General features: G+C 35.6%; 1 protein-coding gene across 2 annotated transcripts in view; it reads left to right on the forward strand.

Annotated features, from left to right (window-relative positions):
- LOC145260341 (tight junction-associated protein 1-like) overlaps positions 1 to 20,737 on the forward strand; it is a 105,285-nt gene that overhangs the window by 72,951 nt on the left and 11,597 nt on the right. For both annotated transcript variants that reach the window (XM_080118259.1, XM_080118257.1), the window contains 3 exons: positions 3,766 to 3,930; positions 5,802 to 5,868; positions 7,268 to 7,375. In XM_080118259.1, the coding sequence (XP_079974385.1) occupies positions 3,766 to 3,930; positions 5,802 to 5,868; positions 7,268 to 7,375 (340 nt within the window). The remainder of the gene's footprint in view (positions 1 to 3,765; positions 3,931 to 5,801; positions 5,869 to 7,267; positions 7,376 to 20,737) is intronic.

Genomic DNA, 20,737 nt, shown 5'->3' on the forward strand with positions numbered 1-20,737 from the left:
TTTTCTGTTTAATTTTTACACATTGCTACTTGGGTTAAAGACATGCTTAAAGTGTGTGTGTTTTTTTAACAACCTTTAGCATCTTAATTTTTTATATTAAAGTCTGAACAGGAAAATTGATGATGCAAATGATTTTTTGGCACTATTAAATTCTTCGCCTTTCGTGGTCTAACACTTCAATCAATTAAAACAAATACTGTTCAAAATACTGTTTTCTCCACTTAACATTCGATTTTAATAAAATGTAAATACACTAAAGATTAATAAAATTAAATAAAAATTCTGTATACTTTTATAAAGTCTTTATAGGTAAGAATTATCTTTTGAATAACAGAATATTTTGCTAATGTTTTATTTCTGCTTGCATTCTTAATTTGGAAATAATGCTCAAGAAATATTCCATAACCTAATTTTGTCAAGTTTTATAATTAAAAATCATTGCATCTGATGCATCGATGTTTGATTCTAACTAACCATTTTTTTTTCCAGCAGGTGTTGACAATACTAAAAACTTTTTGGGTTTAGTTTGTTTGAAAAAAAAAAAAAAAATTCTGGCTAGGAAGATTGAAGATTGACGGAAATTGAAAATATAACGCATCAAATACAATAGAACCCCAGGATACTGTGGCCCTAGGATGTTTTCAGGTTACAATGTGGAATACAATGTTTTTCCGGGCCCTGGTTACGGTATTTGCCCCGCCTTACAGTGTTATTTGATTATATACTGTACTGTATTTTGTTACTAATTTTTAATGCTGCATCCTGGGGTTCTACTGTATTATAAGGGAGATAAATTTTTTAAATGACTTCCTTTACATTTTTACCCTAGTTACTGTGTGCAACTAATGGCTCCTGGGCAAGGCTAGATTCCAATGCTGGATCATTTCTACAGCTATATTTGTTTATATAAAAAGATGTTTACAAAACCTGTTCTTTCTGCATTAACACAAATGAATTCTATTTTGCTCTTTCATGCATAGTTTTTTTTCAAAGTTTTAATCTGATGAGCTGAAGAACTATTTTGTAGAGATCATTCTTTTCACTTTTCATCTTGTCTTTTTTAGCAGTAATGGATAGAATAAACAACTCACAAAATACTAGCTGTATCTATAAGATCTTGTTAGAAATTAAAAAATTTTATACAACTGTTCTCTTTTTGTGTTTTAATCAATATAACAGCAAGAAGATTTTTTTTTTTTTTTTGCACTTCTACACTTAAAACAAAATGTTATAGTCAATAAATGGAGTTTTCAGATAAAAACCAATAGTTTCTACTGATTTTTTTGTTTGTTTGTCAATTCTAATAAATTACAATGCTAGATTCCAAATTAGGCAGTTGAAATTACCTGAATATTACTGAATTATTAAAAAAAAAATTTTAATCGTGTTAGCAGGTGAAAAATTGGGGCCATCTTATTTTCATAAAATAAATCAAAATGGAAAATTAACTCCCTTTTGAACTCTCCTGTAGCTTACATAAGCAAATACGATACTTTTCTTGAAATTGTATTTTCTATTTTCTTTAATTTTCTACCTTATCGATTTTCATAATTTTGGGATATAATCTTAAAAAATACGAGGAATACATAGATACCATTGTTTTCATGTGAAATTCAGTATTACAATTTCTGAAATTTCATTCTGATAGTGTAGAAGTGCCGTTCTTTTTTTTTTTTTTTTTTACCAAAAAAATTCAATAGTTTTGAAGAGAGGGGGTATTATCAATTTCGGTCATTTTATGTTCAACTTGCATCCCCTAACAAAAATTAAACACGTCTGCTTTTAAAATGAAGCTTTTTATAATTTTGCAATTTGGTTCTTAACAGGATTCGAAAGTGTTTTCAAAATTTGACAACTGGGAGCATTCTGTAGTTGAATCTTATCCATATCGTAGGTCCATAACAAAACAAAATATACTGTTTAGAACACAATTGAACCATGATACTCAACTTGCATTTTAAACTTTAATTCAAGTCATTATATAAAAATTTTATAAAATCAACAGTAGGTTCTCTACAGTGCAATGCAGACTACATTACCATTAGTTACATAGAAAACTGAACACTCTTCCCCAAAACATCCAACAATTCTGTTAAAAAAAAAATCAATAGTCATCAAATTAAAGCCATTACATTTTTTTTGTGTGGAGCATAAATGTTGACGCACTGAAATTAAATTTCATTCGTTGACATCTATGCTCTGTTTTGATAAGCTTCTGGGCTTGACCTTTACTCCTGATCTGAAATGGAACACGTACATCAAGTCTGTTGCCAAGGTCGCTGGAAAATAGTGGGATCCTTCTACCGCTCCAGAAGATATCTCACTACTGATGCAAATCTCTATCTATATAAAAGCCAAGTACGTCCAAGGATGGAATACTGCTGCCAGATCTGGGCAGGAGCTGCTAAAAACAGCCTATCCTGCCTTGACAGAGTACAAAATAGACTTTGTGGCTTAGTGGGGGATGCCCTTTTCTCTTCCCTGCAACCTCTCTCCCACAGAAGGGACGTTGTGAGCCTATCTTTGTTTTATCATTATTTCCATGGCAGGTGCTCGTCTGAGCTCCAATCTCTGGTCCCCCCCTCGCCAATCTTTCACAATAAACACCCGTCTAGCTGAAACCACTGTCAATAATTTTCCTTACTCTTTATCTGTGCCTAAATCAAAATGTAGATTCCATGAACAAAGTTTCTCTCTTAGAACTGCACGCCTGTGGAACTCTCTACCGCTTGCCTGTTTCCCTCCTGACATGGATGTCTTCAAGTCCAACATAAACAAATTCTTAGTGAACCGCCTCCTTAAGTAAACACTTTATCAATTCTCCAATACTAATGAATACTGCAACACTATCCCATTGATACACAAAATAACCCTTATCCCTGAGTGGCTTCTGGGCCTTGATAAGTGGTGACCTGCATGTAAACAAAAACAACAATGTACCTAAATGGGTTACCATTTCTGAATATGAGGTGATGTAAGCTTTGTGGAGTTGAAGTTTCCATTTTATACAAAGATTAACATAATTAATTGATCTCGAGTTTTTAGAATTATAATAATAGGAAACAAATATTCATTTTAAATCAATGTATTAGTGACTAGGCTGAAAGTTTTTACTTTGATATTAAAAAAAATGATTTATTTTTTTTAACTATGCCATACTTTTGAGTAGATATCAAATTATTTTTGTATATGAAGAGGATTTAATAATTGTTGTACCATTAGGTCAATAAATTAATTGAACTAAATTATTATAAGAATATAAATAATTCTTTAAGGTAATGTTTTAATCTTTGTTTATGGACGTAAAAATCTTCCAAACTTTCAATATTTTAATTAAATGAGGAGTAGTTAAGAATTTTAACACTAGTTAAAATTTTTATTTCATACTTTAAATTCTTCTAAATCCCTTCCAAATTTTGAAGGGGTTTCAAAGTAATCTTTTTTTCTTTTTTAAAATGGCTGATCTGTTCATGAAAAATCCAAACATTCTTTTGGATTTTATTTTGTAATGAAATTAATCCGTTTTATTTTATGCTGCTCCGTTTTTGATTTCAATAATATTTTTATTTTTTTTATTTCAAATACATGAAGTTGTTTTACAATTTTATCAATAGACATAATACATAGCAGAAGCAATGGATCGTTAAACATGAACATCCATTGTATCAGCCATGTATTAAGATGAGATTATTTTGTATCATAATTTTCCCATTGTTTTTCATATTTCATTCCTTGCTTGACCTCCCCCCCATTTTTTTTTTTTAGCCTGGATCTTCACCAGCAAATTGAGGAGCTGCAAAGTCACCTGTTACGCAGCAACCGGCACATTCATCAGGTTGAAGAGGATCTTATGCTAAGTAAGCAGGCGGCAGAATATGAAATATTTAAGCTCAAAGAGGAATTAGCCCGACTTCGAGATCGATATGACCGGTAAGTATGTTGCTTAACTATCTTCACTTGCATTAAAATGTGGCAGTTAAATGGGCTGGTAAACAGCAAAACAAAATAAACTAAATACGATAAGCAAAAGTTCAGCTAGACTTCGTCACTGTCAAATTTCTCTCTCAACTTCCAGCACATGTTCTCCCAATTGCCTCTGCCAACAGGCATTTTATTAGAAAACTGACTCCATTCCATTTGCATACGTGTGCAGTGGAAGATGAGATCTCATGAGATTCCACGAGACTACATCTTATAAATCCATGGCTGCCATCTTTAATTTCTCTCTCTCTCAGATCCCATCCGAAGGTAAGTTGTATAACTGCACAATACACACACACACACACACACACACACACACACACACATGGGCGCTTTCTCTGATTATTACATTCAACTGTACACCCACCCCTGGTCTCCAGACCACACATGTGGCATGGTGGACATAGTCGTTTGTTGCGGGCACTCCTATGAAAGGGGATTGGCTGGACTACTTCATCTTCATTGGAGCTTTCAGAAGAGGTGTTCAAACCATTGGCATCAGCGTTAGGGCATACAATCATACCATCAGGCTGGACTTCTTCATCGGAGCTCTCAGAAAGGATGCTGGAACTATCGGCATCAGCGTTGGGGTTCGTAGTTGTACCATCACGGGGAATAGGTTGGATCCACAGGTCATCATTGGATGAATCATCATTACTACTACTCCCCAACTGGTTCGTATTCAGGGCTGGCCGGATATCCTTTACATGGTGTGGGGTGCAATGGATTTATAAGGTGTAGTCTCGTGGAATCTCATAAGATCTCATCTTCCACTGCACACATATGCAAATGGGATGGGAGTCAGTTTTCTAATAAAATGTCTGTTGGCAGAGGTGGTTGGGAGAACACGTGCTGGAAGTTGAAAGTTGACAGTGATGAATTCTAGCTGAACTTTTGCGTATTGTATTTAGTTTTTGTTTTACTGTTTACCAACCCATCTAACTACAGTGTGATTGATTTTTATTCAGCCAGCAATTTTTAGTTAAATAAGATTTTGAAAGTTTTATTCAATTATTACAGTATCATTTGATTATTAATCAAGTAGTTTTGTTAAAATATAAAAATGTTAATATTAAAAAATTGTTAGATGTAAATAATTTTCAAAACTTTCAATCTTTTGATTAAATGAGGATCTGCTCAGAATTTAAAAGTAAAAAACACTTATTTAACTAGAATTAATAATAAGGAAGTCTAGCATATATATATATATATATATATATATATATATATGCATATATATATATATATATGCATATATTATACTTGAATTCATGTTTGTAAACTTGATGTTAATCATGAATCTATAACATCACGCCAAAGCTATACTTATTTTGAATGTTTGAAGCTTTATTTTTAACAAAGTCAGACTGAAGATATCAAGATGGCATCCACTTTATATTTTGGAAACTTTTTACTATTAATGCAATGTTCTCCATTTTTTAGAGTAGTTAAAAAAGATCCCTAATAATTTGAAATGCGATAAATTCTGCGATGTATTTATGTCTTTAAAAAAAAAAATTTGATTGGCAGACAAAATCTTTATTCATATGAAAATTGTTTAAAATTTCAAGAAAGTTGCAATATAATTCATTCTATTCTTTTTTTTCCACTGTTAAGATTAAAATGGTTGACTTATAAAGAAGCTGCAGTGCGATTGATTTAATTTTTGAATTAAATTTTAAAAAAACTAATAGCGTTTAAAGAAAATTTATTTTATTGCATTTTCGATTGTAATAATCAGTTAATAGTAGATAAAAACGTACATCAGTTTTTTATTATTTTTGTTTTTTTTTGGAAAATAATTTTATTTTTAATTTCAGATTATTGGAAAGTCATAAATGCCTTCAACGACAGAATCATAATTTAGAAGAGAAACTACTTAAAGTTGTAAGTATACAAATGCACACACATGTAGATATATCTACATGGAGATATTTGGTTATTTCATGTGACCACATAAAATGTTATCAGGATATATTTTATATGTATCGATTTTCAGTATTTACTTCAACAGTGCTCAATACATGAAAATATATAGCAATTAAGCTGCACAGAATCTTCTGCATTTCATCCCCATAAGGAGTCATCAACTTAAAATGCCTGATAATTTCATGTGAGGATGAAATGCTGAAGATTCTGTATAACTTAATTGTTGTATATTTTAATAACTTACTATCTAAGTGGTGGGGGAGGAGGGCAAATTAGACACAAGAAAAAATAAAAAACAAGAGATTAACCAGTTTCATTGAAATCACTTTTTCTGAAGATGTTTGTTGACCTGAACGAATTTGGTAAATCTCTTGTTTTTGATAATTTCTTGTCTAATTTTCTTTTCCTTTTGTCTTTTTCACACGTATGGATATAATTAATAAAATTAAGACATGTTTATGTATTGTATCAACATGATTTTGAATTTTATTCTTACTATTAACTGAATGTTTATTGAAAGCAAAAAATTCAAAGTGTAAAATTAAATAACCTTTTTAAAGTCTTTCTTTTAAAAATATAATTTAATCATGTCATTAAATTCTCTAGATTGACTGACAGTTTCACCTTTCTTCCATTTGTCATATATCTTCACTCACTTTATCTACATCCCCACCTACTGATATTCTAAATATCTTTTCAATCTTTTTGAACAAGAAAATCTACCTTTTCTAGATTTTAGTTATAGTTTTATAACAACGTGATTCAATTAATAATTTAATTACAGAACGGTATTGTAATGATTAAAATATTTTAGTATAATTTATTTTTATTATACACAAACGACTTCAGGTCTTCCAAAACATTCATTGTGATTCAAAGATAATCTCTGTAGAGAATTTGGCTGAACTACTAGGCCCACAAATGGGCGGCTTTTGATGATGGAATCATCGTTGGTTAACTATCTGTTGCAACCTTAATCAGGACAGTTATCGGATCTATTGTGATCAGTTATACCCAAATACTATTTAGTGATATGTGGAATTAATCCATATCCACTCCCATCCTTGACTATTAGCAAAAATAACAACTTGTGTTTAATTACTTGTATACAATACATTGTCTCAACAGTAAACTATCTAAAATGGGTTTATATACTATAAAACAGATAAAAACAAATGTGGACTAAAAATATTTGGCTTCTAAATTGTAACAGACTTATGAAATAGTTTTGCGCTATGGATGTGCAGAAGCAACTAATAAAGACTTTTATAAAATTTTGTTTCTTTATCAGTAGCAATGCACTGACATGTAAAAAGTGTATTGTGTTAAAATTGGATTTTTTTTTTTTTACTTGTAGGTAAATAAATTTGAAGCCGAAAAAACAACAATTCAAAAAGAGTATGCTGCTGTCACATCAAAGTTGGTAGACACTAGAGTCACCATTTGTGAATTAGAAGAAGAGAATGTAAGTATTTGGAGTCCAGTTGAAGAAAGGCGGGGAGGAGTTAATGGTATTTATTTTGCTCCTTGTTTTGTTTGGATTGTGACAAATTCTCTTTTTGCTATTGGATATTCTCTGCTCACAAAAATTTTGTCCAGTGAGTCTGGGTTTTTTTTTTCTGAGCTCAGAAAACCTTACACATGGACCACAGTATTAACTGGAGTGATGGTTTTGTCAGCAACTAATTAGCATATCCCATCAGACTGAAATCGATATCTGAAGAGAGCAAGTGTTTGTTTCACTTCTTGCATGTGACTTTCTCACAACTTTACTATGCACATGTTTGTGAAAATGTACATTTTTTAAAATTATTTTTTACTTTTTATCTATACTCATCCTTTTTAAACCATAAGTTCGATGTTTGACAGAGCATACATAAATAAATAACAATTTTGCTAGATTCCAAATTTTAGATTTTATTCATCTTACCATCTTTTTTTTTTTTTTTTTTTTTTTTAATTTGGTACATTTTACAGATCTATTTTGTTTTTGAGAAACAACAACTATTTATACGTCAGTACTGAATATTTCTGCCATGCATTTCTCAGTAAAAACAGTTATTTCAGTGAAATCATTTTAGTTTTTAACTTTTATTTGTTTAGATCACACACCTTTTAAAATAACTGTAGCAAAGTAAGTTATAGTGCTAGTAATATGGTGCAACAATAACAAATGAAAATTCGCTAGTCAGAATCAAAGTTATGTCTGTTTAAATTTGATTTAGGTCCAACCTTTAAAATCTCACTAGATAACTTTATATGTTAGATATGTCACTGTCTCTCTGTGCAGGGATGTAATTGAAAACAAAGTCCTATGCTAAGATCAAACAACTTTTTTTTACAAGGGATTTATTGTTGATATTGATTTTTTATTAGGAGTTTTACACTTTATTTTGGGCTTTGCTTTTCTGCCAAACAGCAAAGGAACTTTATTTTTATTTATAATTTGAAAAATATCAACATTAAAATGTGAGAAGAAAAATTGCAACATGAAGTCCTAGGATTAAAAGCAGGAGTGTACAGGTATTCTCATTCCTTTACAGTCAATTCAGAGGATTCTAACTAATATTACTGGTGCTACCAGATCAGGCTGTCTACTGACTTCCTGAGATGAAACGCACCTACATAGATGTCTTTGTTTTTTTATTCCCTTTTGCAAAACTTAGTCATGTTCTGCGAAAACAAAAACAAAAACAACATTCTCCTCCCCTTCCCCTCCCTCGTTTTCTTTTTCCTTCACCTCCTCACCCCTTTTTTTTTTTTTTTTTTTTTTTGCCTAGTTGGTAGGGCGATAGAACATACCAACTGCCCCCCTGCAGAGGGTAAAAATCCTTCAATGGGACCACCAGTTGACCGTTGGTGGCAACCCGTAATGCATTAAGAACGGGATCCTGGTGGTTGAGTGGAACATGCCTAGGAAATAATAACATGATACTACAACACACCACTTTGGCCCTTACTAGGCTAGACGGGAGGTTGGATAGGCCCGATCCAATCAATCGGTTGGTCATGACAAGCACTAATTCAGACAATCCAAACAAAAACACACTAACACTCAACATAAACAATAAACTGAGTTAATAAGCGATGGCTGAAGGGTCAATCAAGCTGGGAAAAAGGTAACCATCAGGAATAATAAAAATACAGGGAAATCCCATACTTGGGTGGGCATAACCATATATTGTGAATGCTTGGAAACCTCCCCATGTTTGAGTATACCAGCTATGTAGCCCTGGAGAACCGAGGCGAATGGGATTTACCCCCTCATAGTTCTTCCCCATAAGGGGCTCCGAGGAGGGTGGGGAGCATGGCTGATGAATTTTTCAAAAATTATTATGAATGCCAAAAAATCCAAGAGACCACACACAGAAATAGACTCTGACAGCGACAATGAAGATACAAACTTTCCAAGATTCATCGTGCTAGAAGCAACGTCTAATATACCGTTAACTAAAATGTCACCCTTCATTATCCAAAAGGTAATATCAAGCAAAATAACACCTAAAAATGTCAAAAAATTAAGGAATGGTACCATATTGGTAGAAGTACAAAATAAAAAACAGGCCAAAACTCTACTTCAACTACAAAAATTGCATGAAACAAACATCAAAGCTTATCCACACCAAACACTAAACTACTCCAAAGGAGTCATAAAAAACCAGGAAATCTCCGTCTGCACAACAGAAGAAATCAAAACAGAACTAAAAAACCAAGGGGTCACAGATGTAAAAAGAATCACATTTAAAAAAAAAGGAGAGGTAATATATACAAACACTTATATATTAACATTCAATTATCCTCAAATACCAGAGACCATCAATATAGGTTATGAAAGAACGAAAATAGAACAATACATTCCAAAACCTTTACAATGCTACAACTGCCAAAAGTTTGGACATAATAAAGACCAATGTCTAAGATTCTTCACATGTGGAAACTGCAGTGAAAAAAACCCAGACCACGATGAAGAAGACTGTCCAAATAAAACCAAATGCACAAACTGTCAAGAAGAGCACCACTCTCACTCAAAACAGTGCAAAATATATAAGCAAGAGAAGGAAATAATAACAATCAAATATCAAAAAAATATAACCTTCCAAGAAGCCCGCAAAGAAGTCACAAATCGCACCAAAAACTCATATGCCACAATAACCCAACAAGCAAACAAAATGTACAACTACAATGAACTAAACCTTGCTCCAGAAATTGCAAACCTAGCAAAAGAACTAAAGAACATACTTGAAGAATTAAAATCTTTTTTATCAGAACTGAAAATAAATTCTAACAGCCAAATAAAAGTCAGAAACGAACAACCCAGTATAAAAGAAAACGAAACAAAGGAAATCAGAAAAACTTCCATCAATATTGAGGAATCAATCTCTAAAGAAATGAAACCTCCTCAATTATCAAAACGTGAAAGATCCAAGTCACTAACAAGGACAAAAACAGATGTTAAAAATAAACACACAACAACAGAAAAAATGGAAATAGAACAGAACAACAAAAAAACTACCCCCCAAAAACAAAATGACAAACAAAAAACAGAATTAGTATTAATTGAAAATGAAAATAAATTTGAACTAGTTGAAACTGGTAGCCAAAAAAGACAGTCAAGACAAAGTAAATCTAAAAGTCCCAGACCAAAACCCAAAAAAAGCCTCTCACCAGAAACAAGAAACAGACCATCCACTTCCAAAAGAAACACCCAAACTAACATCGAAACTATGGACGTAGACATAAACACCAACAGTCCAAAACCAAAAGAAAATATAAACCATGACTAACAAAATCCTACAGTGGAACATAAGAGGATTAAAAATTAATATCGAAGAAATGCAAATACTTATCAAATCCTTATGTCCTGCAATAATTTGCCTACAGGAAACACACTTAAAAGAAAATGACAAAATTAACATAAAACACTACTCAATATACAACCACATAAACAAATTATCATGCAAAGCCACCGGTGGATCATCAATACTGATAAACGAAAACATTCCACACAGCAAAGTGAACTTAAAAACAAATATGCAAGCTGTTGCAATAACTGCAACACTACACAAAACAGTAACCCTATGCTCACTCTATATACCACCAAATGAAACAATAAACGAAACAGAATTAAACAATATAATCAAACAACTACCTAAACCTTTTCTACTGTTGGGAGACTTCAATAGTCACAATATATGGTGGGGCAGTAAAAAAAACAACAAAAGAGGCCAAACCATAGAAAAAATAATTAACCAAAATGATCTATGCCTACTCAACAACAAAGAGAATACATATATGCACCCACCAACGGGAACCCTATCAGCAATCGATATAACACTATGTGACCCAACTATATACATGGATTATAGCTGGAGAACACATAAGGATACATGCGGAAGTGACCACTTCCCAATCATAATAGAAAACGAGAATCCCAAGCCAGAAGACAAAACACCCCGCTGGAATTTACAAAAGGCAAATTGGGAAAATTTCCAAAATACATGTCAATACAGATTAATACCTGAAGCGAATCCTGACTTAGAACACATCACATATTTCAGCAACACCCTACTCACAATAGCCGAGGAGAACATACCAAAAAGTTCCACTACTACAAAATATAACAAACCCTGGTACAATAAAGAATGCAAAGAAGCTATAAGAGCCAGACGTGCAAACCTAAGGAAATTCAAAAACAGTCCAACGAAAGAAAATTTGGACACCTATAAAAACAGCAAAGCCAAAGCACGGAAAACTATCAAAGAATCAAAACGGAACTCGTGGAAAGACTATGTAACAAAAATTAATCAAAACACAAAACCCAAAAAAGTATGGGAGATGGTCAGAAAAATAGCAGGAAAAAATACAAAGAACCCTATTAAACACCTTATATGCGACAACACAAAGATTACCGACAAACAAAATATCGCAAATAAATTAGCAGAACAATTCTCAATGAACTCATCATCAAAAAACCAAAATAAAAAATTCCAAGCTATAAAGAAAAATGAAGAAAAAATAAAAATAAACTTCAAATCAAAAAATGAAGAAAACTACAATCAATTATTCAACAGTGCAGAACTAGAGGAGGCAATAAACAAATCTCCCGATACAGCAGTCGGCCCCGACGAGATCCATTATCAATTCCTCAAAAAACTACCAAAACCATCACTGGACTACTTATTACAAATTTACAATGAGATATGGATAACTAACAACATTCCAAAAAACTGGAAGCAGGCAACAGTAATCCCAATACCCAAACCAAAAAAAGACCATACAAACCCAACAAACTACCGACCCATTGCACTAACTAGTTGTTTGTGCAAAACTTTTGAGAGAATGATTAACGAAAGGTTAAATTGGTACTTGGAAAGCAAAAATCTAATTACAGAAAGCCAGTCGGGTTTCAGGAAAAATAGAAGCCCCACCGATCACTTAATAAAACTGGAAACACGCATAAGAGAAGCATTTGCAAAAAAAGAACATCTAATAGCAATTTTTTTTGACATGCAAAAGGCGTATGACACCGCTTGGAAATACGGAATCCAAAAAGACCTGTATGAACTAGGACTTAGGGGTAGAATGTCAGAAATTATCAGAAATTTCTTAACAAATAGAAACTTCCAAGTACGGATGGACAACACTTATTCAGTCCAAAAAGATCAAGAAATGGGGGTCCCCCAAGGCAGTATCCTGTCTGTCACCCTCTTCAACATTAAAATAAACAATATCATAAAAAACATAGACCCAGGAATTGAAAACGCCCTATACGTGGACGACCTACTTATATACTACCAATCTAAATATATACAAACAGCCGAACGCAAACTACAACTCTGTCTGAATAAAATAAACAAATGGGCCATAGAAAATGGATTTACATTCTCAGAGGAAAAAACTAAATGCATCCACTTTTGCAAATTACGAAAATTCCACCACGACCCCAACCTGAAACTGGATAACAAGAACATCCCACTCACCGACCAACATAAATATTTAGGTATTATATTCGATAAAAAATTGAACTTTATACCGCATATAAAATATTTAAAAGCAAAATGCCAAAAGACAATGCAATTGATCAAAGTCCTAGCACACACCGATTGGGGTGCAGACAAAGTCACATTATTGAAATTATACCAAACTCTAATCAGATCTAAAATGGACTATGGATGCTTCATCTATGGAGCAGCAAGGAAGTCCTACATAAAAGAACTAAATACAATCCATCATCAAGGATTAAGATTAGCCTTGGGAGCATTTAGAACCTCTCCAGTAGAAAGCCTCTATATAGAGGCCCATGAGCCTCCACTGATTCTAAGACGACAGAAGTTAGCGCTACAATATTACCTAAAGCTGGTATCGTGTCCAACAAATCCTGCATACCAATGTACCCTCCACCCACAATACACACATCTCTTCAACAAGAAAGAAAATATCATCAAGCCCTACAGCCTCCGGATAAAAAACCTTCTCACAGAAGCCCAAATGGACATTACAAAAATACATAAATATAACAAATCAAAAACTCCACCCTGGATGATCAAACAACCACACATAATATTAAAATTAAATAAATATCCCAAAACGAAAACCCACCCATCAACCTTCCATGAAGAACTACTTATCATCCAGAATACATACAAAGAATATACACAAATTTACACTGACGGATCAAAAGATGGAGATAAAGTAGGATGCGCAGCCATCCACAAAAAAATAAAACTAAAGAAAAGGCTCCCAAACGAATCTTCTATTTTCAGCGCAGAAGCAACAGCCATAGATTCGGCACTGAATATAATAACCAATGATGACCATCAAAAATATATCATATTTACTGACTCACTTTCAATACTCATATCTCTAAAAGAAAAAAAAATGACAAACCCACTTATTACAAAATTGCTAAACAAAATAGATGCCATAACCATGAAAAAAAAACATTATCTTTTGCTGGATACCAAGCCATATCGGCATATACATGAATGAACAAGCAGATAAGGCAGCAAAGGAAACTCTGCAACAAAACCACATAAGTGGAAAAATCCCCTATACAGACCTAAAGACTAAAATAAACACATTTTTGAAGAGAAAATGGCAAGAAAACTGGAGCTCATGCACCAAAAACAAACTATTCCAAATAACACCAAATATTGGAACGAGAAACACCAAAAAGTTAACAAGAAAGGAAGAGGTAGTAATGACCAGACTGCGAATAGGTCACACTCACATCACCCACTCACATCTACTAAAAGGGGAGGAGACACCAAACTGTATAACGTGTCAAGAACCCTACACAATACACCATATACTGACAAACTGCATTGACCTTGAACAAATCCGAACAAAGTATTACCAAGAAAAAAATCTGAAAACAATATTAAACAAGATTGATCCCCAAAAAATTATCAATTTTCTGAAAGAAACTAAAATATACTCAAAAATATAAGGAAAGACCCCCCCCCCCAAAAAAAAAAGAAAAACCTTAAGAAGAACAAACCAATATTTAACACAACATAACGAACCTTTCGGCATTAAATGACCCCAAAGTGGTTGATATGCCGTAAAACAGAACAAACAAACAAACAAACTAACTAATATTAGGTAGCTTCTCAGTATGGCTTTAAAAGACATCCAGTGGTGAGGTTGTGGGAGAATGTGGAGTTGCCATTGCTCCGAGGTCTACTTTGGTCTGGAGTAATAACTGTTATGGCATCTGGTGCTATCAGTTCAGGCTGTCTGTACTGGCTTTCTGACCAAAACTGCACCAAAGATTGATACTATTGTTCCTTTTCTTTTACAAAACTCAATCATGTCCTGCAAAAACAAAAAAAAACATTTATCTCCAATCAAACCAAATACTATGAATAAATATAAACAACTTAAAAAAATAAAACCTTTTTAAAAAATTTGGGATTGAATAACCCCCAAAAGGAGAACAAAACAACCAAGCCAAACTCATATTCGATAAATGTTGGATGGTAGAGAATTTTAACATCTCTCGTAATGCTGGTATGTTTTAGTTTATTGACAGCCGGTGTTATCTTTATCTGCATATAGCCTGGCTTGATTTTTCCTTTTAGTGAAAGGATTAGATATTTTATCTTTTTTATTTTTTCCGAGTTGATGAAAATTTAGTTTGAATTCAGTCTCTCTGTTATATGCATGTGATCATCGGATAAAAGTCGACTTATTAGGAGCAACCACTTTATACATTTGGTCCTGTTGTGTGATGTCATAGCCACATGTATCCACATCGAGTCTTATTATCTCCCCTCATCTTTAATACGATAATGGAGGTAGGATCATTTTTGCATTACTTCAATATATTTGATCTTTTTTTATAAAACTTTAGGTCATCTTTTTTATTTCTTTATCCAACTCTTAAAACAGGACTTTTTATATTTAGAAAAATTTAGCTTTGAAATGCCATGACCTAAAGAGGTTCCTCCCTTATTCCGCTTACTGTAATCCTTATTCACGATAATGTAATAAAGTTCCTCTTATATATATATATATATATATATATATACTAGCGGGGGGGGGGTACCTGGCATTGCCTGGGTGTTTGAAGGTGTGTGTATGGTGGTGAGGGGGGATTAAATAATAACCCTGTTAAAAAAATCGGAAAAACCAAAACAAAAAAATTAGAAAAAAAAAACATGCAATTTAAGATAACAACGTTGTGTGTGTAGGGGTGGGGGGTAAGAAAAAGCCCCGGTTTTTAGAGGTGTACAAAAAAAAAAAAATAGTTTCGGTCGGAAGGTGGGCTTGAACCCGAAGCCTCAAGGGTAAGGCGGGGAAAAAAAAAATACCCGACGCATCACGCGTATGCCAAAGAGACAAACAACTAATTAGTAACAAAATGAAACATTTAAAAAATCAGCACGTTAAACTAACATGAACGTTTTCTTGGTCAAACATGACGTCATGGTCGCAGTAGTCGTGGAAAAGGCAAAATGAAAGAAGGATTTTTTGCTACAGCCTCCCTGTAGAAAACTGATTTTAGGGTGAAGAAATGAATGTTTTTGGCCAATTTTTCGATATTTGTCGGGTGAAGGTTGGAGCTTTAAAATGATACCTATCTGGCGAAAATCCGTGGTCTGTGTCAAAAGTTTTTGAGACATACCCACACACACACACACACACACATTATCGCTTATATATATATATATATATATACTAGCGTTGCCCGGGTGTTTCGATGTGTGTGTGCTCGGGAGGGGGGTGGGTTAATCAAAACATAAGAATAAGCGAAGTAAATATATTGAAAAAAAACTAACGTAAGGCAAACGAACGATGTTAAATGTAAAAATGGGAAAAACAAAAGAAAACGTGAAATAGAAAAACGAACGTTAAAACTTCGTTAAAAAATCTGAAAAAAAACATGGGAAAAATGGCTTAAATAACCCTGTTTCAATATTTAAATTTAAAAAATCAAACAAAAAAAAGACACCTTACACCACGATTCGAACTCAAAACATTTAGATAATGAGGCAGCGCTCTAAGCAACTGAGCTAAGACGACGTTGATGAAATTGTTTTTTTTTTTTAATATTTAAAGTAAATCATGTTCCAATGTCGTATGACGCATGTGTAGAAGCGAACTTGCGATGAGAGAACGGTTTTTGCTGACCCCTCCGTGTAGAAAACTGATGATTTTAGGGTGAAGAAATGAATGTTTTTGGCCAATTTTTTTATATTTGTCAGGCGAAGGTTGGAAGTTTAAAATGATACAGATCTCGTGACCTTGTAGCAGACACAAATGGACCCCTTTTCTTCTCGCGCATTCGCTTCCTCTGAGTGAGTGATGAGGCGCTAGACTGTCCAATCTGAGGACTTGCGCACGAATACAAATTGACCCCTAGGGACCAGACAGCTTCCGGTCCCAGAAGAAAACTCTCTCTTACGCTACCAGCCTTCGTCGGTGCTAGACGCCTGTTCTCTTCGCTGCTCCTACTAAAGGTATTGACGACAACCGCGCCCGCGGGTTGTAACTACCTCGTAAGGCAGTGGAGACCCGACTCTACTTTCTTCCTTCAGTACGCTTTGCAAATAAACCTTTCCCTTGTTAAGTTGAAGAAGTTGTTTGTCATTGTTCATAGAATTGTGTTATTTTATTTTATTAGGGAAATTCCTAAAAAATGGTGACTCCGTCGTGATAACACATTTCCGAACAGACACTTCTTTCGCTTTTTAACAGGGTAAGGCGAAGGCGCGCATTTTAAAAACCAGCACATGGTTCCCAACCACACACATAAACAGACAACGGATTCGGGAGAGCACATTTAAAACTTAAAAAAAAAAAAAAAAAACAACAACAAAAAAAAAAAGACGTTATTTCCCTCTTTTCCTTATCGTTTTTTTTCCCGTTATATATATATATATATATATATATATATATATTATAAACTAAGGAGCATACAAAAAAAAAAAAAAAAAAACCAAAGAAAAAAACACCCTTTTCTTTCACAACGGCGGGCTACACATAAAAAAAAAAGAACGCCAACCTACAAAAAGAGGTGACACTTTCTTGGTGTACGAAAAAGAAAAAACTCGACAACAAAAAAAAAAAAAAAAAAAAAAAAGAACTTTCACGAAGTTTTTCCGCATTAGCACTCTTCGGCCAAAATGTAAGTACTTAAAGAGTTCATTTATCTTCAGGTTCACACACATTTATAAAAAAAAAAAAAAAAAAAAAAAAAACCCATATTGTCCACATTTTTTTTTTGCTCCACGGCTCTTCCTGATATAATTTTGTTTTAGCTTTATTTCATGGTAATTTTGTTTCTTTCTTCTCCTCCCCCATTAGCCTGTTAAATTTTTTTTTTTTTGTATTGTCTCTGTTTAAAGATTTTCTCCATATTTCTCCTTTCTTCTCCACGTGGTCCATATTCGGCGTCCTTTCAGATTTCGGATACATTATATATATATATATTTTTTTAAAAATATTTGGTATCTACTTTCGGTAGTGACGATGACAACGTTGCCTGCCTTCGCTGGGGACGTCCGGGTTTGGTTTGCTTAACTCGAGTCTTATTTTGCGGCGAACAACGTGTCAGAGCAAACGAAGCTGCACATTTTATTCAGTGCCTTCCCCGCGTCATTGACTCCTGCGGTCAAGGACTTAATAACGGACACCCCGTTAAACTCCACTTACGATAGCATAAAACGGGAGGTGCTACTACGGACGTCCGTGTCGGCGGAAAAGCGTTTTCAAACGCTGGTCCATGACGAGCACTTAGGTGACCGCAGGCCGACGGAACTACTCCGTAGAATGAGGGAACTGGCAGAGGACGTCCCTCCTGACAGTGCCTTAATTAAGCAGCTCTTTTTCTCAAGGCTGCCGGCGCAGGTAAAGGCCATACTTGCGCCAATGTTTGAAAAACACACCGTCGATGTAGTAGCAGCATCGGCGGACAAGGTCATGGACTTTGTGAGGGGGCCTACCACCGCGGCGATTCCACAACAGCCTGCTGAGGTACCCGCAGGCACCGCAAATGTAAGACAGGATGCTACATCGGTGGCTATACTAACGGCCATCGAACGCCTCACTAGAGAGGTGAGCAAGCTCAATATGGGCAGGTCGCACTCACCCAGACGCCGCTACAAAAGCCGCTCATCTTCCCCGCACCACCGTCGCCGTGCAAACATGCCGGGACTATGTTTTTATCATAGTCGCTATGGCGCTGAAGCACGGAATTGTAAAATGCCCTGCACTTTTAACAACCAGGGAAACTAAATTGTGGAAAGACGAGCACGGCAAACTTTCCACAAAATGCAAATAACCGTGCCTATTTCGTCACTGACGTAAAATCTCAAGCACGTTGCTTGGTAGACACTGGCGCTGTTTGTAGTATATGGCCACTTAGGCTACTTAAAGAAAGGCCACCAGTGTCATTGATAACACTGCAAGCGGTGAACCATTCACCTATCCCCACGTACGGTCAAATTTCACGTTCTCTGGACTTGAATTTACGGAGAGACTTTACGTGGGTTTTCACTGTAGCAGATCTACCGTACCCCATACTAGGCGCGGATTTCTTGCATAATTTTAATTTAATGGTCGACATGCGCAGACGCCGGCTGATAGACGCTAGCACGGAACTTTCCGTCCCTGGCTCGTTATCTAATGCCCCATCTATCAGCCCGGTATTTTTCATTGCCGCTGCAAATGACCCATACCATGAGGTGCTATACTCCTACCCGGAGTTAACCAATTTAAATTTTGTGGTGAGCAAACCCACGCACACCACAAAACATCATATTGAGACCACAGGTGCTCCTGTGTTCTCACGCCCTCGTCGCCTTCCTGTGGATAAACTTAAAGCAGCGAAGGCAGAATTTAATCATATGCTACAGTTGGGAATTATACGCCCCTCGTCCAGTCCTTGGGCTTCCCCTCTGCATATGGTTCCAAAACGAGACGGAGATTGGCGTCCAACTGGGGACTATAGACGACTCAATGCCATGACGGTACCTGATCGTTACCCAATCCCGCATATTCAGGACTTTGCTTCCTCTCTGCATGGCTGTAAGACTTTCTCTAAGCTAGATCTGGTTAAGGCTTACCATCAGATCCCGGTGAATCCGGCCGACATACCCAAGACTGCGGTTACAACCCCATTTGGAGCGTTTGAATTTCTTACTATGCCTTTCGGCCTACGTAACGCTGCCAGTACTTTTCAGCGCTTTATGGATGAAGTAGTGCGTGATTTAGATTTCGTCTATAACTATATAGATGACATTCTCGTGGCTAGTGCCTCACCTGAGGAACACGTCACTCACCTCCGCCTACTTTTTGAACGGTTTCAGCAATACCAAGTGAGGATTAACCCTGGTAAGTGCGTTTTCGGTGTTACGTCACTAGTTTTCCTGGGCCACATTATCAGCCCAGACGGTATATCTCCGTTGCCGGAAAAGGTGAAGGCTCTACAAGACCTTCAACCGCCCACTTCACTTCGCCAACTTAGGCACTTCCTTGGTCTGTTGAATTACTACAGACGCTTTATCCCACACTGTGCGGATCTCTTAGCTCCTCTTTCCGACCTGTTACGTAACAGGAAGAAGAAAAACGAGCAGATCTCACTTAATGAGATCCAACTTAAAGCATTTGCGGAAGTGAAAAATAAACTAGCGACGACATCTTTGCTGGCACATCCTGTACCCGATGCCCAGTTTTCACTGGTCGTTGATGCATCGGGCACAGCTGTAGGTGCAGTGCTGCAACAGCAGCACCAACAACAGTTACAACCTCTAGCATACTTTTCGCGACAGCTGAAACCGGCCGAACAACGTTACAGCACGTTTGGCCGCGAACTACTGGCAATGTACCTCGCAGTGAAACACTTCCAACATTCACTCGAGGGCCGACAATTTGTGATCTACACCGATCACCGTCCGCTTACATACGCACTGCGTGCTAAGCCGGACAAATATTCTCCCCGCGAAACACGTCATTTGGACTTTGTTTCGCAGTTTACTAGTGATATCCGACATATCGCGGGTGAGCAGAACGCAGCAGCAGACGCATTGTCTCGCCTGCCCATCAATTCTCTGTCCTCACCATCGGATATCGATTTGCAACAGATGGCCTTAGACCAGCCAAGTCTGGACACGTTGGATCCATCGTCACCTGAATTCGGGACTTGCAAATTCGCATATCTGCCCGTGCCTACTTCTGACACGCAGATCATCTGTGACACCTCAACGGATTCACCTCGACCATTCGTTCCAACGACCCACCGTAGAGTTGTTTTCGACACTCTACACAACCTGGCACACCCCGGACGCAAAGCCACAGTAAAGCTGATTACAGCTAGATTTTT

Source organism: Euprymna scolopes, chromosome 36 (assembly GCF_053919585.1).
Source record: "Euprymna scolopes isolate OS-2025 chromosome 36, ASM5391958v1, whole genome shotgun sequence".
Taxonomy (NCBI): domain Eukaryota; kingdom Metazoa; phylum Mollusca; class Cephalopoda; order Sepiida; family Sepiolidae; genus Euprymna; species Euprymna scolopes.